The sequence below is a fragment of the Sceloporus undulatus genome, chromosome 4 (assembly GCF_019175285.1).
Source record: "Sceloporus undulatus isolate JIND9_A2432 ecotype Alabama chromosome 4, SceUnd_v1.1, whole genome shotgun sequence".
Lineage (NCBI taxonomy): Eukaryota > Metazoa > Chordata > Lepidosauria > Squamata > Phrynosomatidae > Sceloporus > Sceloporus undulatus.
Window position 1 is genome coordinate 226,692,132 of NC_056525.1, and position 24,902 is coordinate 226,717,033.

At 43.1% G+C, this 24,902-nt stretch overlaps 1 protein-coding gene across 2 annotated transcripts in view; it reads right to left on the bottom strand.

Annotated features, from left to right (window-relative positions):
* NUDCD1 (NudC domain containing 1) overlaps positions 1-24,644 on the bottom strand; it is a 68,296-nt gene extending 43,652 nt beyond the window's left edge. Inside the window, exons 1-5 of one of the 2 annotated variants that reach the window (XM_042464629.1) lie at positions 24,469-24,644; positions 18,804-18,958; positions 7,200-7,385; positions 208-255; positions 72-84 (exon numbers count right to left, since the gene is read on the bottom strand). In XM_042464629.1, the coding sequence (XP_042320563.1) occupies positions 72-84; positions 208-255; positions 7,200-7,385; positions 18,804-18,958; positions 24,469-24,586 (520 nt within the window). In that variant the 5' untranslated portion in view covers positions 24,587-24,644. Of the gene's footprint in view, positions 1-71; positions 256-7,199; positions 7,386-18,803; positions 18,959-24,468 lie in introns of both variants that reach the window. The other variant, XM_042464628.1, reaches the window with a different exon arrangement.
* Positions 24,645-24,902: the final 258 nt, after the last annotated feature.

Here is a 24,902-nt window from a genome sequence, read left to right on the forward strand (position 1 = left end):
AGCAACTTTATAAATATGTATGATTTTATGAGGTGTTTTTCCTTACACAAGAAATCAAGTGAAATACTCACCCTCCTTAGCCATTTTCACAACTGTAACCCATGCCAAGGAAACGTGGAAACCACTGCCTTGTACATCCATTTCATCTTTTTCAACACGGAGAAGTAACACACCCACTGAATGTGCATCTGACTGCAGGAAGGAGATGCTGTGAACTATAATGAAGGGAGTCTCAAATTCTCCACTGAATAGTATCTAGAGGAGAGAAGGGTTCTTGTAAGCTACTGAAGTTTCTGAATGCACAACACATGCTTCCAATCAAACAATAAACTCAGGGTTAAAAGATGATTATACTACTAGAGAGAAAAAGATGACATCCCAGATTTCTAGTTTGTTCGTTGTCAAGAATGCTTTGATAGCAACCTTGTGCCTGCTCATACTGCCCAACTTCAACCTAGGTTTCGGGTGATTAACTACTTTTAGGAGTCATACTGATGAGGTACATACCGTAGTAACTATTTTAAGATACCCAGACAGGCCATGAGGATGATTATTTGAGGCATTTAAAACTTGCTTAAATTTTACCATGCTTGGCCATTTTTTTCATCCTAAATTATTATCTCTGCTCCATTTTTACACAGACTTTACACCTACATTTTAAACAAAAAATGTGGTCAATTTGTTCTTATGAATTTCACACATAGATTAATTTCAGTTAGTCCAAATATATAATGAATTACTAGGCAATATATGACTTGCAACAAAAAAGATGTAACACTGACAGATAGATCCACATTTTCCTTTCCATAATCAGGTTATGGATTTGCAAATGAAACCTGAGGTATCACCAGCTTTAATGTCAACATAGGTAGAATTGGCTGCAATTGTTCACTAACAGTAATTTGCCACAATAATTTCCCATGGAACAAATGTTTTGTTGCTAGAGTTTCCAGTCTGACACATAGTTTTAGTGAACAAGTGGTTGGCATCACACCAAGCAGTATGTCCACATCAAATTGAAGACACTGAAACTCAACCATCAAGCTCATATTTCAATTACATCCTTAGAATCTACCCTTAATGTGGACTCCAGGTCAGAATGGATCCAAATGTTTTCTTTTAAAATGTTTTGGAAATTCATCACAGAGAGTTTCTGAAGGCGCCTCTCCAGAATGAACTCTATGTAGAACATAACTTCTTAGCCACACAAAGCAATTGTACTGAATGATATTAAATGGATACAATGTAAGCACCAAAGAGCATGGTTTTGGTTTCCTTTACCACTGTCAGATAGCCTCTAATCCCCTTTCCAATTGGACTTGTCTCAAGTCTTTTTCTAGTCATTCAGCCACCCATAAAAGCCCTTTAATGCTTGAGCTCCATGGAGAATCAAGTATCCCATGCTTTGCTAAAAAGGATGCTTAGTAACCTAGCCCACACACATCATTCAAAGAAACCTTTTTTGACAGAAGGAAAATGCTATTCCAGTCAAAAGCAAACTCCTTCTGAACAATCTTCTCAAAGAAAAATTCACCAAGATCACTCAACATCCAGAAATATAACTAGCCTACCAGAGCCAATGCTCACACTATCCTAAAATGCTCTACAGAAGAGATGGGATTGGCCCATCAGACATTTTAGAATATAAATTCCATAATAACTTACAACTGGCCATGCTAATTGAAGCTGCAGGGTGTTGGGAGGCCAAAACATAGATGGGAGGAGTTTCCCCAGCTCTGCTTTGCTTGTTTGGGCTGACTACAAGTCTCTTGTCCACTGTACTAATCCAGCCCCAAGGCATATTGTGAATCTTTAATGAATATATTACCAGCAGCTCAACTTATTCAGTGGAAGAAGTTCAACTGCTCAGTATTATACAAGCTTCCAACATATAAATGTAGTAACTTTGACATAGTGTCTCCTCCTCAAATTTCAGCTCACTCACAAGGCGGGCTTAGGCACAACACTGTATAATTTCTCTGAATTCCCATTTTCAAGAGAGAGGAAATATTGATTTATACAACACTGTAAAGTAAATAATAAACACAAAGCTCACTGAACTCTGCAAAGCATTATATAGTGTTGCATGTTACAAGTACTACTAGGTTTCTCGCTGTGAAGCAAGGAAGAACAATAGTTAAAATTTCTGTCTTGTATTATTCTCTCCAAGAAATGGTTGAGGTAATCATTTCTGATGAAATTGCTCAGAGAATTTAGGCTGTTGGGAAATAAGACAAGCAAAGAGTATTTGTCAATGCTCAATAAAACTACTTCTGGGATACTATTATGATCAGTGCCATCAAAATTCAATGTATGTTAATATGATATTCACAAATTACTTCTGCTGTATATACGTATTAATATCTAATTCTCCCAGTGAGTTCAGTTGCAAATTTATGATGTGTGAACAAAATCAAATTTCACATTTCAAGAAACAACTAAATTACAGAACACACTGAAAGGCACACTTCAAAGAAGATCAACCATAACAGACGCCTTAGAATTTATTTCTAAGGTTCATAATCCTTTACATTTAATGTCTTTTAATTTGCTTCATTTCTTGTCAAGTACAGCTTTGTCACAAAATAATTGACCTAGGCCCTTTACAAACTGGCCTGAAAGGCCAACATGGGGTCAGAGTCGGGGCGTAGTGTCCTCACAATGCATGCCTGACTCTGCCCCCCCCCCCCAGGGCACCCTGATGCTGCACGCTGCTCCACACGGCTTGTGGCATCATGGTGTGCCTCTGGTGCTGCGTCCAGATGATACAGCACTGAAGGAGCACCAGACAGCCATGCCACAGTGGCTATGGCACCCTTCCAAAGGTGCAAAAAGGAGCCGCTTTTTGCGCCCCTGAAAGACCGGATCAGGGCCGCGACATAAGGTTGCCATGGTCCCGATCCAGCAAGGAAAGGCGCGGTCTGTCGAGCCCCTTAGTACCATTACATGTAACAGGAGAGGCCACTAGTCAGTAGAGGAACAGCAGTATTACATGCAAAGGTTCTACTCATAACACTGAAGAAGTGCTCTTAGCCAGAGTGGGCAATACTGAGATACCTATTTAACTTAAAAGAAGGTAGCCTCATATGTAAACATATCATTTTGAGTAAACAACTTTCTATTTGCTATGTTAATGGTCTCCACTCTATTGTTAATCCCTATTGGAGCAGATCCAGTGAATCAGTGGGATTAGTAAGTGTTGACTCACCATTCAATTGTTGATTCAATACGTCTTCCCTAACTGAAACTATCAACAGCATTCAGGTCCACTGAGTAAAAATTCTAATTTGAGTCATCTGCATATATCTGTATTTACTAAGCAGATGTGCAGTTAACCTCACTATGCGCACACAACACCAACAGCTAAATAGGACATCACAGAACATTTGGAGAAACTCAGTATCCAGTGCAAATGTTAGCAGCCCTGCAAAGTCTTGACTATGGGCCGGAGCAGACGGGCGGGAATGAGCAGCCTGAGGCTGCTCCAGCTACAGGTGGCCCGGGATTGTGGCAATGGCAAAGCATGCTCCCAAACAGGGCAGCTGCCCCAGGACTCAAGCCAGGTTGCCGGGAGCTGAATTATCCTGGCTCCTTTTTGCTCCAGTCAAAAAGGACCGGAGTGCGGCATTGAAGCAACTTCAGGTCATTTGGGGGGGCATTTGTCATGTAAATGCCATGCCCCAAAGCGGCCAGAAGTTGCTTCATTTGGTCTGTCTGTTCTGGGCCTATGATATCACAATGCTGTGTAGAGGGACTCCAAGGTCCTATGGGAGCGAATAAGCCCCCCAACCTAGTTCCCAATTCCAACTTTGGCATGTGTAAGGAAGGATAAAGACTCACTCCATTTCCCTGAAAGACACTGTTCCAGTTCCTGAGCTCTCTGAGGTTCAGTACAAAGTGAGACTGTTCACCTTTCTTTAAGGTTCAGAATTTTAAAAATAAAATAAAATTGCCTCTGGCTCCCTGTTGAAATGAAATTTGCCCAATCAGAGGTTGTATATATGGGTTATTGTTGTGTTTTTCCCTTTTAAATTTCATCTTTCGGGCCGTTGAGGAGGAGCAGGCCGGCCCAGCGTCATCAGGGGCTGGCCTGAAGACTGAGCGCCCTCCCTATAACGGTCTCTTTCGGCCGTTGAGGGAGAGAGCAGGCCGGCCCAGCGTCATCAGGGGCTGGCCTGAAGACTGAGCGCCCTCCCTCCATAACTGTCATGTCGGCCGTTGAGGGAGAGAGCAGGCCGGCCCAGCGCATCAGGGCTGGCCTGAAGACGGAAGCGCCCTCCCTCCATAACTGTCATCTTTCGCCGTTGAAAGGAGAGAGCAGGCCGGCCCACGTCATCAGGGGCTGGCCTGAAGACTTGAGCGCACCTACACTCCATAAAACTGTCACTTTCGGCCGTTGAGGAGAGAGCAGGCCGGCCCAGCGTCCATCAGGGCTGGCCTGAAGACTGAGCGCCCTCCCTCCATAACTGTCATCTTCGGCCGTTGAGGGAAGAGAGCAGGCCGCCCAGCGTCATCAGGGGCTGGCCTGAAGACTGAGCGCCCTCCCTCCATAACTGTCATCTTTCGGCCGTTGAGGAGAGAGCAGGCCGGCCCAGGCGTCATCAGGGGCTGGCCTGAAGACTGAGCTCCCATCCACTCCATAACTGTCATCTTCGGCGTTGAGGAGAGAGGCAGGCCGGCCCAGCGTCATCAGGGACTGGCCAGAAGACTGAGCGCCCTCCCTCCATAAACTGTCATCTTTCGGCCGTTGAGGAGAGAGCAGGCCGGCCCAGCGTCATCAGGGGCTGGCCTGAAGATACAGTGTATCTTAATTGTAGATTTTTCTTGTATTGTTATATAATTTTCTTGTACACCGCTATGATCTATTTGGAATAGCGGTTTATAAATAAAACATATTATTATTATATTATATATCTGAATGCTAGATAGTGAGTGACACTACAGTGAGTGGCTCCTGCCATATGTTGTTCTAGTAAGTTTCACATGCATTATGGAAATTCCTCAACCCTGAGCTGTGCATGGCTTAAACTCTAATTTTTTCAACTTATGTAGTTTGGATTGATTTTTGTTTGAAATTTAAAGAGCCAAACAGACTGCCCCTTTTAGTGCCAGATCGGGGCCATGGCAACTACATGCCTTGGCCTTGATCTGGCCTTTCTGCGGTGCAAAAGGAGCCACAAAAAACTGTGGAAAGGGCACCATAGCCACCAGAAAAGCTGTGGTGCCAGTGGCTATGGTGCTTTTTGCAGCTCCTTTTTGCACCGCAGAAACGTCAGATCAGGGCTGAGACATGTAGTTGCCAAAGCGTCGATCTGGCGCTAAAAGGGGCAGTCTGTTTAGCTGTCCACCGTGTGGTGGGGCACTTGGTGTCATGCTGGGATGGGGCGGAGTCAGGCCGTGCGTCATGCAGATGCCATGCCCCCACTCTGCCCCTATGCTGTCCTTTATGACTGGTCTGTCGAGGCTCTAAGTTTTTCAATTCTAATTTTAACATTAATAAACTATACAGAGCTTTGACATTTTTGTTTGTTAGGTATTTTTTGTTATATTTTAACTGACCAATGCTTAAACCATTGTTTTTGTACTGCTTTCTAATTATTGTAAATTGGTTTGGTGATATTTATTTTTACCATCATGGGAATGATCTTGCAAGGACTATTTTCCAAAAGGCAGTCTATCAATACTCACATAAAATAACAAACAACAAACCTCAGTGGCACCTATTGGAAACTGAATGTTGTACATTTGATCTAGAATCATAGTGCTGTAAAGAACCACAAGAACCTTCTAGTCCAACTCTAGTCCTGCAAAACCACACAATAAAAGCACCTGTGAAATATGACTATCTAGCCACTGTTTAAAGATCTCAGAAAATGTAGAGAACCTCATCCTGCGAGGCAATAACAGCTCTTACAGTAAAATAAAAAAGTCGTCCCTCATGTTTAGAAGAAATCTCTTTACTTGGCTCAGCAAGTCAAACTTGTGCCAGTTTAACTTCACTTTGCACAAACAAAAAGCTTGGTTAAGTCACCATGACTAGTCTCACTGGATTTGCTACAATTTTCATGGAGCATGCTGCAAAAATAAAACATATTGCAAAGTAATGCATATGCACCAGCGAACCCAGGAACTCCTGAGAATGTGTTGCTTCAGTTCCAATCCCATTCTCTCAATTTAAAATGGAAATTACAAGGCATCTTTCATCCTCCTTAGCCCATTTCAGCAGGACAGTTCTCATTCTATCACAGTCTGTTTTTCTCTTCCACATTCCTAGTTTTATAACTGAATCTGTCTTCTCCACACACAGTCATAGCCTTACTAAAAAGTTGCTTTGTTTTAAAATGTTTAACATTGCAATTTTTTTGTCCTTTAAGCTGCCCAGAGTATACATGTTCATGGGCAACCAAATAAATTTCATAAATAAATTTATCTTCTCAGTTTGGAAGGCATTCCCAGGCTGTTGACAGATTGTAAACAACTTAGAGAGTGCTGAGTTCACTGATACGTGGTATAAAAATGTTAATGCTATTGCTACTGCTGATACCCTTGCAGCCATGAAGATAGCATAGCCTAGCTACCATATACAGTGGGCCCTCCACATTCGCTAGCATTAGAGGTAAAGGGCCCCTGTGAATTGGACAAACTGCAAATAAAAAAACCATGTTCTTTTTACCTACGAGAATACCTCTCTAGGAATCTACAGGCTCTCTGGTGCAACTCTATGATCAGCATCTGCCAGAGGCTGATCATAGAATCATGCTGGAGGACCTGCAAATGCCTAGGGAAGTGTTTTCTCTAGGAACTTCTAGGTTCTCCAGCACAACTCAATGATCAACAACCAGCAGAACGACACTGGAGGACTTAGAGATTCCTAGAGAGAACATATTAATCAAAATCGCAAATAATCAAAGCTGCAAAAGTCAAAGCTGCAAATGGGGAGGGCCAACTGTAGTTGTATAAAGGAAAGTCATGATCTGGAGGATTGTGAATCCTTATCAAGAAAGAGAAAAAGGGAACATACTTATCCAAAGAGCTATTACAAGCACATGTAAGAAGGCTGACCTGCTCATGCTAAGGCATGGAGGAGGCAGTAGCTTTTGGCTCCACCAAGCACCCTCGAACATCTCAAAAACACAAAAGATAGAATCCAAAGCATATTCTAAAAGTTTATATAGTTGGTAGAAACTTGCAATGCTTACTTCCCACTTTTCACATGAGTCGTTGCCACGCTTGCCTGTCCGAATGAGATACAGCCTTCCTGTTCCATCTGAAAGGGTAACCCAGGTGGAAGAAGTGAAATGTATCGATGCACACAGGCGATTATCACAAGCTGTTAAGTCTGCAGGGAGCCTGAACACTTCTCTTGCCTTTTTAAAGGCAGTTTCCTGTAGGAAGAAATTAGAACACAAAACTGAAGTAGCAAGACAACTAACATGCATACATTGATGAGAAGTAGGTTGTTGAGCCTATTGTTGTGTGTGTGAAATAAATGTTCACATAGTGCTTGGAAAATTTACATTTTTGCATTCCTCAACCAATATGGACACTGGCTGGATGACTCTGGGGACTATAATCCAAAGAAGTACTTTTTCCATATTCTTATTTTCCCTTCCATGTATCTGCAAATTTATTCACATATAATTTGGACTGTGAGAAGAGAATCCTCCACCCCATCTCAAGAGTATCAAGAAGGACAATCTATGAACAGAACAACAGAACCATAAGAAATGCATGCTACAAAGAGCACTGCATTTAAAGAAAATATTACAGCTAAATTACACTCAAATGAATTTAAAAATTATCAGTAAAAGATAAATATTCTAGAGGTGACTTCAGCACTCTTAGACAGGAAGCTTTAAGTTCCATGCTATCTAGGAAACAAGATTGGCATATAAACATTCAGTTTAGCATGTTTAGAAGGAATACTAGGATTATATGTGTGTACATGTGCATGTTTTGCAAGCACTCTTGTACATGTTGCACTTACATTGAAAGAGGGACATAAATATTTTAAGAGTAGAACTAGAAAAATTACTTTTAGAGACAACAAAAAAGTCATGCTGGCTGGGACGTTCTGAGAACTGCAGCCCAAAAAAGTAACTTTTTCTAGCCCTGGTTAATATAAATTTGAACATGATGTACTTTTTTCAGAGAGAAAGGAAATTGCTTCATTGTCATTATTAATACCTTTGATTTGGATTCTTTTTTTTTTTTTACTATTCTTTTAAGAAATCTAGTACTACATATTCTTCAAATGTGTATTTTTGTCTAGGATTAATTAACATCTATTTGAGTTTAGGATTAAGCCTTGTTAAATAGCAATGACAGAACAGACATTACTAAAATTGACAGAGAATTTATATTGCTCTAAAAATATCACTATGCCTATTTTCTATTCCCTCCTATCTAGAGCATTAAAAAAATCCCTTTTGGACTCCAGTTCCCAAATTCCCCTAGTCAGCATGGCCAAAAGAGTAACTTTTCCAAACTCTGGCCTCATCGCCAGATACAAGAGAAGACTTCATGTCCTCTCTCTCAAAAGCATCTAGGTAGCCAGCCAGTGCTGAAATCAGAAAGCTGGAGTGTATAGAACCTTGGTTTGATCCTATGGTTCTAGCAAAATAGAAGGCAATCTACTAGCCTCTATCCATCATAACTCTCTTCAGATGTGTTGGACTATGGCTCTTCTCACTAGCCAGCACGACCACTGACAGTATAAAATAAGAGCCAGCTTGGAGAAGGGCTGTATTACATTGCTTACCAAGCTGTTAGGTATTTCTATCAGTGTAAACTGACTTACAAGCATATAAGATGAATTCCAGGAGTCAGTATGGGATAGTGGTTGGAGTGTTGGGCTACAATTTTGGAGACCAGTGTTTAATTCCCAGCTTGGCCATGAAGCCTACTAGGTAACCTTGGGTGTGTCACATGCTTTCAGTGTCAGGGGAAAGTAATGGCAAACCTCCTCTGATCAAATCTTGCTAAGAAAAAAACATGATAGGGTCGCCATAAGTCAGACATGACTTGAAGGCACACCACCACCACCACAGTACCAACAACGAACCACAATGATTTGCAAGATTTGTATTATCAAGAGGGGAGCATGAATCTAGCTGCATCTTTGGGACCGCTGCACAAGTGGGTTACAATCAAAGAATCATAGAACTAGAAGTTACCACAAGGGCCATCCAGTCCAACCCCTTGCCATGCAGGAATTCACAATCAAAGCACCCTGACAGATGCCCATTGAGACTCTGTTTAAAAACCTCCAAAGAAGGAGACTGCACCACACTCTGAGGGAGTGTGTTCCACTGTTGAACTGCTCTTATTGTTAGGAAGTTACTCCTCCTCCTCCTCCTCCTCCTATTATTATTATTATTATATTTTATTTTAACAAACACCAACTTATAAAACATAATATGCAATAAACAAAAACAAGCCAATCAAGCATAAACACAAACCAAACAATTACTAATCTACAAGCATGAAGTCCTTCCTTCCCATTTATCACAGTGTCTAAAAATACAGTAACAAACATGTACGTTTCACCTCATTCATTCTAACTGATTTCCTGTCCTATTTATAGACTGATTCTGTAAAAACTGTTAAATTAAAAAGTTATTTTCTCCTTCTAAATTGTTACTATTGCAAAACATGTTACAAATAGTGACACAATATGAACCATCATATTCCTAACATTTTCTTTCTATTAACTTATTTATCTGGATAGAGGTGGAATCTCTTTTCCTGTAGCTTGATCTGTTTCCAATTCTCTGGAGCAGCAGGAAACAATATGACACCCTTTCAAATACTTTAACAGGGCTGTCATATCACCTCTTAACCATCTCTTCTCCCAAGATAAACATACACAGCTCCCTAAGTCTTTTCTCATAAGGTATGGTTTCCAGATCCTTCACTATTTTGGTCGCCTTCCTCTGGACTCACTTCAGTTTGTCAGCATCCTTCTTCAATTTCTTCAATCTTATGCAGTGACCGAGGATGGCGTCTCTCCTCTCGTGGCGTGCCTGGAGTCAGTAATGGGCTGGATGAGGGAAAACCGACTCAAATTGAATCCAGAGAAAACGGAGGTACTTGTGATAGGTTCCCCTGGTCCAGGAATGGCGGTGGTTCGACCTGTCCTGAACGGGGTCACGCTCCCTGTGAAGGACTCCGTGCGCAGTCTGGGGGTGCTTCTTGACTCGTCGCTTCACCTGACTGCTCAGGTGAATGCGACGGTCAAGAGCACCTGTTATCAGCTTCGACTTATTCGCCAGCTGCGCCCATACCTGGCCCAGAGGAACCTTGAAACTGTTGTACATGCTCTGGTAACCTCGAGATTGGATTTCTGCAACGCACTCTACATGGGGCAACCCTTATACCAAACCTGGAAGCTACAAATGGTACAGAATATGGCAGCCAGGCTGGTTACTGGTACTTCCAGGGCCAGCCACATAACACCGGTGCTACAAGATCTGCATTGGCTGCCTATTCGCTTCCGGGCACAATATAAGGTGTTGGTAATGACCTATAAAGTCCTAAATGACTTGGGCCCAGGATACCTGAAGGACCGCCTCTCCCCGTACATTCCGTCCCGCACCCTCAGAACATCTGGGCAGCAATTACTTAGGGTGCCAGGGGCTAGGCTTACCTCAACCACAAGGAAGTCTTTTTCAATCGCAGCCCCGGCCCTTTGGAACACGCTGCCCACAGAGCTCCACTCGGCCACCTCCCTGGCCCAATTTAGAAAGGGTTTAAAAACCTTTCTATTTAAGACCGCATTCCCCCAAGCAGAGTCCTAGTAGGCCTCCCCTCCTTCGTATTCCGCAAGAGGACCGGCTAACGGGGCTTTTATCCTGTTTATTATTTGTGTATTTTTCTGATGTTTTTTATTGTGAGTGTGATGTTTTATTGTAATTGTAAACCGCCCTGATCTCTGGAAGGGCGATATATAAATAAAAATATTATTATTATTATTATTATTATTATTATTATTATTAATTGTGGTCCCCAGAACTGAACACAGTACAGTGGTACCTCGGGATACGAAATACCCAGGTTACGAAATTTTCGGGATACGAAAAAATCCCATTGGAAATCATTGTTCCGGGTTACGAATGTTTTTTCGAGATACGAAGAAAATTTTTGGTGCTTTTCGGCGCTTTTTCGCACGAAACGCGGCTTTTCCCCATTAGCGCCTATGGCAATTCGGCTTACGAAGGCTTTTCGGGTTACGAAAGCGGCCGCGGAACGAATTACTTTCGTAACCCGAGGCACCACTGTATTCTAGGGGAGGCCTGACCAAAACAGAAGAAAGTGGCACTATTACTTCCTTTGATCTTGACTCTATACTTCTATTGATGCAGCCTTAAATCGCATTGGCCTTTTTAGCTACCACATCACACTGTTGACTCATGTTCAACTTGTGGTCTATTAGGGTTTATGTACTCAAGATGGGGATGACATGTTTATTGTACCATGAGGAGTTAAGAGCCGCTGAGGCTAGGATAGGCTGCTGTGAGGGGCAGCTGGAAAGAGTTTTTAGGTATCCAAGATAGGGATGAGGAAAGTTTGCAATTAAATTGTTGTGGTAGTATCCTGAGATATAGTGCTTGGTGACTAGTGGAGTCACAGATAACTGAAAGGGTTGAAAAAAACAGAAGATAAAAGCTCTGTGAGAACTTAGACCGTAAAGAAACATTTATAAGGCTATAAAGACATTTACAAAAATAAGCTAAAGAAACTGTTAAACTGTGTAACTATTAAAGTATTTATACATTGTATCCATACTGAATGCCATCCACTAAGATACTGTTTTCAACCTGATTTGTAAATAAAGTCCTTTTGTTTTTTGTCTGAAGTGCTTAAGGAAACATATTCAAAACTCTACCAATAGAGAGAAAATACTTTTATTAGTTGGGTCACATCAGAGATCGGGTGTGTAGTTATCTATTAATAATTGGTGCCAAGCTGTTGGGATTTTAATAACTCAGAGGGCTAGCATGCGAAGGGAGTTACAGTGTGGGAGACATGAGGGTAGAGATCTGAGTTCAAGTGTCACGTCACAAATCAGGTGACAAGCTGGTGGGCTAGTTGCCATCCTATTACATATTGACGGCAGAGGTGGGATCTAAAAGACCCATTGGGCTGCCATCCAAGAAAAGTAGTTAGGTGGGTGAGTCTCACCTTCACACTTCCAAATACTTAAACAGGGCTATCATATCACCTCTTAACCATCTCTTATGGATCCTGTTGCATGTTGGCCATCATATTGCTCTCGGTTCCACTGCACAATGGGATAATTCATGAGATGCCCCTGTACATATCATCACAATCCACTAGTAGGGTTATGTATCATGTCGGGGATGTAGCTCACCATTGTAAAGTTAGGTGCCACTGGCTCTGATGAAAGATCTTGGCCATACTATTTTGCTCCAATTCCAGCAACCTTAGAATTGAATAGGAATACTACCTTCTTTAAGATGTCCCTTTCAGTTATGGATGGGTCTGAGGACAAGCTCCTGAACAAGCTCCCACCCACTCTCTTAAAATATCGAGCTCCATCTTGAAGTCAGCTCCCATTTTTCAGGGACCAAGAAGTATTTCCATATCATGGTCTCCTAGGCAACAACTTTGCAAAAGCATTACTACGAGTGGAAGGTTTCTGGTACATACCCACACAGGATGACTTTCTGACCTTTTTTTTTAATGGCTTACAAATAATTCTGGGGCAGCACTTCACTCAGAGCTGTAATTTCCAAGTCTATAGCAGACATGATGAGGAGAAATCTCACATCATCAGGGCTAGAAGCATATGTATCATGTTTTGAAAGTGAAAGAAAAATAGCAGCTTCTTTTTCAGAGACATGATTGATATGTGCAGGGAGAAGGAGGAAAATTAGACTATGGCGGGATATAGACCGCCGCTTTGCGGTAGTCTCCCGCCGGTGCCATTTGCTCCGCGCGGGAGCCGCAGCAGCCAAACTGCGCGGCTCCCGCGCGGATCAAAAAAGAAGCTCCATTTTGGAGCTTCTTTTTGCAGCGCCTTTATGACGTTGCGAGGCGCCGCTGGCGCATTCGCGACGTCATAGGCGCCGCGACACGTCTGGACGCTATGCGTCCAGTACGTAAACATGGCAGCCCCCATGTGCAAGGGGCGCCGGCATGTTGTACGTATTCTATACGTACTAGGGTTAGGGGGGTGCGGAAGCACCGCCACTTCCTAACCCTAGTACGTATAATAAATAAATAAATAATAAAGTTTTTATTTATATACCGCACCTTCCATAGATCAGGGCGGTTTACATAAATTACAGTACGCGTACAATAGTTAAAAACAACACCATACAATATACAAAAAATAAAATAAAACCAGCAAAAGCCCCAGTAGCCCATTTTAGACTCAGTTGAGGCCTTCGACTGTTCCATTTCACCCAGCCTTCCTTGATCTTCCTGACTCTGTTCTTCTTTCAACTCAAGGCTTTGCTTCTGGCGAAGGCATTCTTCCTCTAGTTTTTTAATCTTTAAGGTTGTTTCTTTCTCAAGATCTCTGAATGATTCTCTCTCTGTTTGTATAGAAGACGTACTATATGGCGGTTTGTATCCCGCCAATGTATTGCATCTAAAAGGTTCAGACAAACATCCCATTTTATATTTTATTCCTTTTACTTATTAGAAAGCTATCTGGCAAAAAATTACAATATTTTTGATTTCTCTGCAGATATAGATTCTTCTCATTGACAATCTCTTTTTTTACATATAATAATAATAATAATAATAAATTGTTCATTTATTAACTTCTTTTCCAACGATCAAAGCGGTGTACAGAAATTGTTAAAAACAGACAACAAGAACAGTAAAAACCACATCTTAAAAGTAGATAATTAAAATAGATTAAATGCGAGCAAAATTTTAAAACATCCAATGACATTGTTAAAATCAAAAATCATAAATACTATACATCAATAGGGGAATATATTCTTAAACGGGATTAGGAGGGAAGGCTTGAAGGAAGAGATGAGTTTTTAAAGCCTTCTTAAAGACTTCCACTGATCCACTAAGACGGATCCCTTCAGGTAAGGCATTCCATAGAGAGGGCGCCACGGCCAAAAAGGCCCTTTGTTGAGTGGACGCCAACCTCACCTTAGGTTGGTTAAGAGACAGTTTTCCAGAAATTCTGAGTGTGCGGGGAGGATTATGCAGGGAGAGGCGTTCCCTCAAGTAACCCGGGCCCAAGCCATTTAGGGCTTTAAAGGTAATAACCAACACTTTGTACTGGGACCGGAAACGAATTGGCAGCCAGTGTAGAGATTTTAAAATAGGTGTTATATGATCAAATCTCGTTGTGCCCATAATTAGCCTGGCTGCTGCATTTTGGATCAGTTGAAGTTTCCGAACCTGATACAAAGGTAGCCCCATGTAGAGCGCATTGCAGAAATCCAAACGAGAAGTTACCAGTGCATGTACTACTTTTTCTAGGTCCCCTCGGCCCAGACAGGGACGCAGCTGGCGTATCAGCCGAAGCTGATACCAGGCACTCCTGGCCATCGCATCTATTTGAGATGATAAACATAGGGATGGATCCAGGAGTACTCCCAAACTACGTACTTTGTCCTTCAGGGGAAGTTTAATCCCATCAAGGACAGGATGACAAATTTCCCTGCCCGGGCCAGGCGAACCTATCATGAGTACCTCTGTTTTCTCTGGATTCAATCTGAGTTTGTTTTTCCTCATCCAACCCATTACTGACCCCAGGCAGGCGTCCAGAGGAGAGATGCCATCCTCAGTCACTGTGTCAGTCGGAGACATGGAGAGATAGATCTGGGTGTCATCAGCGTACTGATAACACCGAGCTCCATGGCTCCGGATGATCTCTCCCAGCGGCTTCATGTAAATATTAAATAGCATGGGGGACAGAATGGCACCTTGAGGGATGCCCGATGTAAGCTCTCTTTTCCGAGAGCAGCTGTCCCCCAGCCTCACCATCTGGAACCTTCCCGAGAGATAGGACCGGAACCATTGGAGCGCAGTGCCCCCGATGCCTAATTCTCCCAGGCGTTCCAGAAGGATACCATGGTCGATGGTATCGAAGGCCGCTGAGATGTCCAAGAGCACCAACAGAGTTATATCTCCTCTGTCGGTGGCCAGACGGAGGTCATCGACTAAGGCGACCATGGCAGTCTGAACTCCGTAGCCCGCCCTGAAACTAGTTTGAAATGGGTCAAGATAATCGGTTTCATCCAAGACCGCCTGGAGCTGAAAAGCGACTGCCCTCTCAATCACCTTGCCCAAAAATGGTAACAAGGAGACAGGTCTATAATTGCTCATGGATAGGGGATCAAGGGAAGGTTTCTTCAGCAAAGGCCTTACTATTGCCTGTTTCAGAGATGTTGGTACAATGCCTTCCCGAAGAGATGTATTTATTATTTGGTGGAGAGCAGATGTTATAACATCTCCTCCCTGTACGGTCAACCAAGAAGGGCAAGGGTCAAGAGGGCAAGTCATCTTTTTCATGCATCCAAGAAGCTTGTCTACGTCCTCGGTACTCACAAACTCGAACTGATCCAGAATAACCTTGTTACCAGAGGTGCTGGATACCTCTACTAAAGGTTCTGCTCGAAAATTGGCGTCAAGATCAGCCCTTATCTGAGAGACTTTATCAGCAAAGAAGTTGTTAAAAGCGTCACAGCAGGCAATAGTTGGTTCAAGCAAAGGGTTCTGGGTGGCCGGGGTTTGAGTTAATTCCCTGACCACCCTGAATAGCTCTGCTGGACGAGACTCTGCTGACGCAATCCGTGCAGCACAGTATGCATCCCTGGCTGCACTGACTGCCACTCCGTAGGAACGCAACAAGTTCTCATGGAGTGTTCTGTCAGATAATTTCTGATGTTTCCGCCAATAGCGCTCTAGCTATTGCGCAGCCCGCTTCATCTGGCGAAGATCTTCTGTATACCAGGGTCTTTTCTTTGGAGCAGGCCGGCAAGGGTGCTCGGGAGCAATACTGTCTATAGCCTCGGATAAATTACTATCCCAGTTATCAACCAGGGTTTCGACAGTATCACCATCGTTCCGAAACACAATACCCTCTAAGGCGTCTTGGAACCTTTTGGGTTCCATCAGCCTTCGAGGGCGGACCATTATAATAGGTCCACCAACCCCGGGGGTTTTTTGGATAGTGGCATCCAGTCCTATCACGACTAGGAAATGGCCCGTCCATGACAGGGGGGAGATGGCATTAATTCCCACCCACGGACGTTCTTGGACCATACTGAAGACAACATTGAGTGTATTACCAGCACAGTGTGTTGGCCCTGAAACCAATTGGGACAGGCCCATGGCTGTCATGGATTCCATGAACAACCGAGCCGCACCTATTGGATCTGTTGAGCCGGCCTCGAAGGGGATGTTGAGGTCCCCCAAGACAAGAAGCCTGGGGGACTCCAACACCAGCTCCGAGACCAGCTGTGTCAGCTCGGCCAGGGAGTCTGTTAGGTTACGGGGTGGACGATAAACCAACAGAATCCCCGTACTGTCCTTGGCTTTCAGGGTCAGGTAGATGCACTCGATGTGCCTCAGTTCGGCACCGAGTTCCTAGTCAAGGTGATGTGACTTTTATGGACCATTGCCACTCCCCCCCCCCCCCCCCGCCCACATTCCCTAACCTGTTCTTTCAGAGTATACCTGGCTGGGAGGGCTTTGGCCCAAGTTACAGAGCTATCCTCCCCCAGCCAGGTTTCTGTGATACATGCCAGGTCGGGAGCTTGCTCATCTAAGAGGTCGTATATAATATGAGATTTGTTCTTCACCGACCTGGCATTACAGAGAAACAAGGTAAGGGACTGTGGTATGTTTGGGACGATCCTTGGTTCTTTTGGGCTAACAGAGGAGAATTTTACAAAGCCATTGCCACTCACTATCCTAGGACAGGATTATTGTCACTGTCCTCATCAGTTGTCTTAATTCTTAATCACATTACTTTGAAAAGCACTACTGGGATGTTATATAGTAACAATGAACTTTATATTTTGCTGTTTGATCCAACCCAGATATAAAGTTCCAAGACCATTTTTGGTATTTGTTTCTTTGGCTCTCCTACCACACAGATCCCACCAAGCGGCAGAATATCCTTTCTTATGTATTTGCTTCCTATCAGTTTCATTCCCAGAAATCCAACTATTTCCATTTCTTTTCTTTACTTTTCTACCCTCGTGTCTTCTTCTACCTGCCTCTTGCATCCAGGCTACAGTAGTATGCAGACTACTGTATATCAGTTCTGTCAAGCATCAATTGGGCAAACTTCAACCATCATGCCTGCTTAACAATACTAAATCTTCTTTCTCCTTCTTCCCAGGATTGCACAGCCCTACACAGTAAGACAAAGAACAGCCTTGGGGTTCAGACAATTGCCACCAAAACCTGCCTCCTCACCTTTACCTTAGCTATGAAGTTGGGGAGGGCCTCCATTTTGGTTTGTAAAAATATAACATTTTTTTAATTGTCACAATTTTGAAGGGGTTGGAAATGATGTATGCCTCCAGAAGCTGTTAGATCGCGATTACCATGATCTCCCATCATTAGCTATGTTCCCAATACTTGATGAAAGTAGAGCCTAACAACATCTAGAGGGCCACAAATTGCACTTTTCTGTTTTAGAAGAATATTAATACAGTACCTCATACGTAAGCAGGTTTGCTAAAACAAAGCTTCTAGGAATAAAAAAACTACAGAGTGATAAATTCGTGGAATTCATGATGTTCACTTGTCTTCTGGGAGTGTTTGAATGTATTAATCTTAGTAATTAGCAGAATAGCCAATTATCTATTTATCTTAGTAATTAGCAGAATAGCAGTCTATTTTTCAAAATAGAAATAAGAAAGAAAATGCTCCATTAAATTATGAATTGGTCCGTGAAATTAATAGCAGTGCAATCCTGAGAAGCCAAGATGACCAATGGCCAGTTCAGTTCACCCCAGGATGGTTGAAGCCTACTGGATCCAAACATTCTACCAGCTTACAAGTACTAGAACTTACTTAGGCTTACCCTTAGGCAATGGCCTACACTTGTGCCAGCGTGGTGGCTGTGTTCCTGGAGTGTAAGTGGTTTGGATATGTCATTACTCACTCCACTCCTTCTCCACTCACGTTTTGGCTCTCATACCAGCAAATCATAGCCAGCAAAACACTTTTGCTGGCAAGCTGCATTGGCAGCAGAACTCTGAGATGAGATAACAGATGAGGGTTCTGCTAGCAGAAGAGTATTTCTTCTTAACCTCCTATAGCTGGGAGGTCCATATGTACAATGACCAGCACAGATACCACAAAGAACATTTGGGTTCATTTCTTTAAAACAACAAACAACCCCAACAATATCCCTTTCTTTAAAGTAAAAAAATATCATCAACTATGACTTAAAACTAACATGACACTAACTGAAATACTGAGCCTTTCCACCCTGTCACCCCCTAACTCTTTGTACAGAAAACCTGCTCTCGATCACTTCTATATGGCATTCCCTCCCTTTTTCTCATCAGTGTGAGAAACTGCTAGGCAAAATGAACAGAGATTGTTCAACTAATTGAGGGAAAAGAAAAGAACAAGCTTCTGAGCAAACTGCAATTGATTTTTTTGCTAATCAAGTTCAAAAGAATTCATGTTATATTTGGAAAGTAGCAGAACAAAACAGAAATTGCCACATTAAAAGGCCTTGTTTTGCACTGCATTACCTACAAAGAAGCGTAACAGGTAGAATCCTTGCACCTTTGGCAATCCTACTTCAGGTATCTTATTTTTTTTAATTGTAGTCTTACCAGAGTAACACTTAGATTCATCACTCTTCCAAGTTGGTCAACATAATAAACGTTATCTTGGTACCATGAATCAAGGTGTAAATAATTATACATCCCAAAGGCACGCATGTGGTCCAAGGTATACTGATCATCTCGAAGTTTGACTTCTGCTACAGCTGCAGGGAACACACACACACACATAGAGAGACAATATGAGACTGCATACCTATTTTAAGTTGAGTGGTATATAAAAATGAGGCTGCATCCACACTGCAGAAATAATCTAGACTGACACCACTTTAACTGTCATAATTATAATATTTACTAGAGAACCATTCTTTGTCACTGAGAGTTAAAAATAAGAGATGCTGTAAAAATTAGATTTTTCTTATAAGGAATTGTGTTCTGCTTAATATAAACTTTTTCCAGAGCATTTAAAACACACAAATACTTTGAAGCTGGTACATAATAACTTAAAAAGGAATATCAGAGTGCCACCTGCTGATTATGGCAAAAGTTGCATTTACAGAAGACGTAAGTTGGTAAATATTTTAGAGACTTTTACCTATTGTCTTCAGGGATTTCATTTTCTTGGCAATGAATAATATTACAGAGCCATATTAAGTAAAGGCTGGCAGATCTTAAGTGTTTTCCATTTGGCAACAAGTCATGCTTCCTTATCCATGGTATTTTTACAGATTCAGACATAACAAATTATTGCAGATATTTGGGCATGTACGTTCACTGACATCCCAAACCCAATTTATATATACATCAACCATTTTTAAAAGAGTGCAGTTCAGAGCCAGTATGATGTAGGGATTTGAGTGCTGGACTAGGACTCTGGAGACCAGGGTTTTATTCCCAGCTGAGCCATGGAAACCCAATGGGTGACCATGGGCAAATCACACTCTCTCAGCCTCAGAGAACAGCCATGGCAAACCTCTGAAGAAACCTTGTCAAGAAAACCCGATGATAGGTTCGCTTTAGGGTTGCCATAAGGCGGACATGACTTGAAGGCACACAAAATCAACAAACAGTTCATAATAATAAATGTGCATTTTACAACTGTTGGAATAAAACAGAAAATAGCATATTTAAAATTAAATGATATATTAATTGTTCAGTTCTCATAGCTCTGTTGATACACAATCCCTTCTAACCATTAAACCTATCAAATGGAATAGCCCCAAGTATTCCAGTTACCCTGGAAAAAAAATGTCAAGTCAACTTGTAAAGTAAGTACATTATGCTAACCAGGTTATGGGACCAGATGCTCACTTATGTTGTCCTGTGGCTCATGGAAGTCATTTTATATAAACTTGCCGCCCAGAAACAGAGCTAACTTTCTGCTGAATACATCCCAATTTATGACCCTTTGGCATTCCACTCCTTGTTAAAGAAATATAGGATGGCTTGTTAGGTTTTTTTTAGTTGGGGCAGCATTAGGATGTTATACTTTTTTGTTGTTGTAACACCCAAAAGGTTTTCCTGATACAAAGGCATAGAAGCTTCCTGAGAAATACAGTGTTCTCTGCCTAACAAAGAGGCTTCTAGCCCCACAAAGAGCACCAGCATTGCGTAGTGCAGGGGTAGGCAACCTTTTTGAGCCGGGGGCCGGGTTGCTGTCCCTCAGACAACTGGGGGGCCGAAGCCAAAAAATAAATAAGTAAATAAAAATTTTTTTTAATTAATTAAATAAATAAAACGGGACAAATGCAGCACAAAAATTTCAAATGGAGGACACTTTTTTAAAATGTGGAGGACACGCTAAAAATTTGCTGATTTTTTAAAAAATGTTAATATAAATGCATGTTTCGGAGGCTTCTATAGACAATTGCTCCCCTTGCATGCCGCTTGCCCCCCTTGCCCGCCTCCTCCTGATAGGCCAAAGGCTCCGGCGGCAATTGGTGGCAGGACCGGGCTGGGGCCGGTCCCAAGGCCTTGCCGGGCCGCATCCGGCCCGCGGGCCGCAGGTTGCCTACCCCTGGTGTAGTGGTTTGAGCATTGGTCTATGGAGAACAGGGTTCAATTCCCAGCATGGCCATGAAACCTACTGGGTGAGCTTGGACAAGTCACATGCTCTCAGCCTCAGGGAAAGGCAATGGCAAACCTCCTCTGGACAAATCTTGCCAAGAAAACCCCATTGCCTTAGGATCACCATAAGTCAGAAACAACTTGAAGGTACACACCACCACCAGCAGCCTCACAAAAGGATGGAAACTGGATCTCAAAGGGAGTGTCTTTTTGTCTTGCCAATTTAAATTTTATTTCCTGGACTTTAATCTCCCAGTACCCACATGGCTAGGAGGAGAAGGGATCTTTCTGCATGAATACCCTTTCATGCCATCTGAACTGAGAACAACCACCACAACATCTGGACAAAATGCAAGCCTATGATTAACATCATCATTTCCCCCCCTCCTGTGCAATTTTAACACCTTTGTGTGGTGAAGAGGCTTGCAACATATATATTGTGCATTTTGATTGGCCCCATAAAAGTATCACTGTTTTGTGGATTCTGGGTGTTATTGTACTTTGCTATATGGCCAACACTGCTACCCTGGACAAAAACACAAAGACACACCAATGGATAATTTTCTCTCTTAACTTTTAGCATAAACTAACTAGAGCATTAATGATGCTTCCAAAGACTATTCATCACTTTATAGTGACACCCTGTGGATAAAATCTGTCATAGCTATAAATACAGTGATTAGTAAAATGCAATATCACAGACATTTCCACTATCTGTAGCACAGGTCCCACTATTTGAATCATAAACTGATCCCCCCCCCCCAGGTCTATATGCTTAATAGAATATTAAGATAATTCAAGAAAGTATATCACATGGAGCTTTTTGGTGGTGTTGTGGCTCAGTTCCAGACTTCTGAAGTGACTGCACTTCCAATGATGCGGTTTCATGTCATAAACTGACTGTTTTATCAGACGCCATTGATTTCTGTGGGAGCTGCTTGCGAATTGCTTCAGCAGTGTTTCTGAAGTCACCCCTCATTTTGGTAAAAAGGGGGGGGGGGAGTGACTACAGAGAATTCGCTTCCAGGCTGCCTTCGATTGCACTGCGATTTGGTCTGGTGTGGAAAAGCACTCCGATGCCACCCCCCTTGGCCCCTGCGTCCTGCTCTGTCATCCCCCTCCTCCTCCTTCATATCACCTCCTCCTCTCTACCAACCAGCCGATCCCATCATCCCCTGCGTCCCCTGTGTCCTCCTAGACCCCGATCTGTTCCACTCCTTCAGCCTCCCACCAATCCCATCATCCCTGCCTTCTCCTAGACCCCAATCTGCTCCACTCCTTCACCCTGCCACCAATCCCATCATCCCCTGACTGCTCCTGCATCCCGATCCTGGCCCCAGGGACCCCCAGCGACCTATCCCATCATCCTGACTGCTCCTAGACCCCGATCTGCTCCTCTCCTTCAACCTGCCACCGATCCCATCATCCCCTGCCTCCTCCTTCACCTTGATGAAGGATGACAGCTAAGGAGGGGGCAGGGAAGGAGTCCAGAGCCCCACTGAGCATGCCCAAGGGTGCCGGTTTGAATCGTTGAACCCTCAAAGTATGCTCTGGTGTGGTAATACAATGTGCACTCACTCCCCTTTGCTTGAGTCCACATCACGTGACTTGCTTGGAATCGAACTGACTTCGCTTGCCCCTCACTTCGGAAGGACAACAGAAAGGCAACCAGGTGTGGAAAAACATCACATTTTAACCTCAATCCGCATTGCTAGGGAAGAGTGACTCTGGATCTGGTGTGGAAAAACATCACGCTTTGCATTGCTAGAACAGGAGTGACTGCGGTTCTGAGCTGCAACCCCCCCCCCCCATGTGTGATAAGGTCCAATGTGATTTCAGATTACAGCTGTGTTTTGCTGTTCTGTTTTAATGCTGCAATAGTTTAATTCAATTTTAATTGTCATTTTTGTAAGTTATCAATTGTACAGTACTCTGTTTTTAGACATTTTTGGAGAAAAGTGGGATACAAATCAAAATAAATAAATTGCTGTTGTTGCTACTATTACTAACAAAGCATACTGGTACCTTGCATCAGAGATTAGCCCATTTCCAGTAACTGGTTCACAAGCTACTGTAATGCAGAGACACAGAATGATTTCAAGTACACCAGTGGCCTTTTAATGTATTTTAATTTTACAAAGCCAAGTGGCATAACCAGGATCTCTTCATATTTACAGCAAAGTAATAGTAACAATAATATAAAAATAAAATCCTTTTGACATCTGAATGGCTGAGGTCAAAACGTTTTTAGTCACCTTTGAAAGAATACATTCTTAGGTAACTTTCCTAGGTCCAAAACAGACTGCAGAAATAATCCAGTTTGGATTATTTAACTGCCATGGCTCAGTGCTAGGGAATCCTGGGAATTGTAGTTTATTGTGGCAGCAAAGCTCTCTGACAGAGAATGCTAAATGTCTCACAAAACTACAGCTCCCAGAACTCCCTAGCATTGAGCCAGGGCAGTTAAAGCGGTCTCAAACTGGATTGTTTCTGGAGTATGTTTTCGACCATAATAAGCAATGACAGCATGCTCTGAACCCTCTGGAGAGCATAGCATCTAGAACCACACAAATATCTCAGGCTTTTTTTACTAACTCAGAGCCCATACAGACAGGCCAAAATAAAGCTGCTTCGGGTCACTTTGGCGGTATCTTGTTTAAATGACACGTGCATCTTAAGAGGCCAGAAGCCGTGCCAAAACCACTCTCCAGGCCTAAAGACTGGAGCGCAGCTTTGGTGCAGCTTCTGCCCTCTTAAGATGCATGTGTCATTTAAACAGCATACCTCCAAAGTGACCCGAAGCAGCTTTATTTTGGCCTGTCTGTATGGGCCCTCAGGTAGGAAATGAGCCACTCCTGGGGTATAAGAGAGATTTCTGATACTCCTCTTTGTTGTGTGTATTCAAGTTGTTTCTGACCTATCACAAGGTTTTCTTGGCAAGTTTCTTCAGAGGGGGCTAGCCCTTGCCAAAGTGAGGCTGAGAGAGTGTGGCTCACCCAAGGTCACCCAATGGGCTTCCATGGCTGAGTCAGGATTCGAATCCTGGTCTCCAGAGTTGTAGCTCAAACCACTATAATGACACGTGACATGTTCATAAATTATAAAAGTTTCTACATCTGTTCCATGCTACTTGTGTATGCGCCAGAAGATGCAGGGGAGCATGGGGGGAGGATAATTGGTGATGGTCACAAACAATGGTTAGCTAAGAAACTGAGGCACCATTTGTGGGCCCCAGAAATGTATGGCCTGAATGTTAGACTAGGACACTGGAGTGGGGTGGAGTCTCTCCTTCTTTGGCGGTTTCTAAACCGAGGATGGATGGCCATCTGTCAGGGATGCTTTGACTGAGAGTTCCTGCATGGCAGGGGATGGAGTTGTGGTCTCTTCCAACTCTGTGACTCTATGAGACACAGTGGGCCCTTGGTATCTGCGGAGGTTTGATTCCAGGGCTGTCTGTGGTGGGTAGCAAAATCTGTTAAAGACAACAACGTAATATAATGCTGTCCTTTATATAAAGTGTCAGAAACCAAGGCTTGCTCCGGGAACGTGTGTGTGTGTGTGTGTGTGTATACACACACACTTGCCTTCCCCAGGGGCTGAGAGAGTGTGGCTCCTCCTTCTCCTACTCCCCCAAGTCACAGCAACTTACGGGCGTCCAGTGCCACTTGGTAACAGGCCAGAGGCTCCAGCGACAGCTTGTAGCCCTCGAACTTGGGGTCCAAAAGCGGGCGGTGGACCCTCAAGGAGCAGTTGGCCGCCGTCTCCATTCCCTCCTCCCTTTGACTCTGGCGCTTGATGCTTCCGTCTCTCTTTGACCCGAATCAGGTTGAGAGGCGGCCGCGGAGGCCTCTGGGTAAAGTAGTACCGCGAGGCACGCTGGGAAAGGTAGTTTTTCAGAACTACTCTGCTCTTGGATTAGAAAATGGCCGCTATGTTTTATCTTTAGCTCCCCAAATTCCTGGCTGTTGGCCAATCTAACTGGGGCTAGGACTTAAAATCCAAAACACCTGGAGGAGTGGAGTTTGGGAACCAAAGGTTCAAAACACACTGCAGAATCCAGTTTGAGACTGCTTTAGTTGCCCA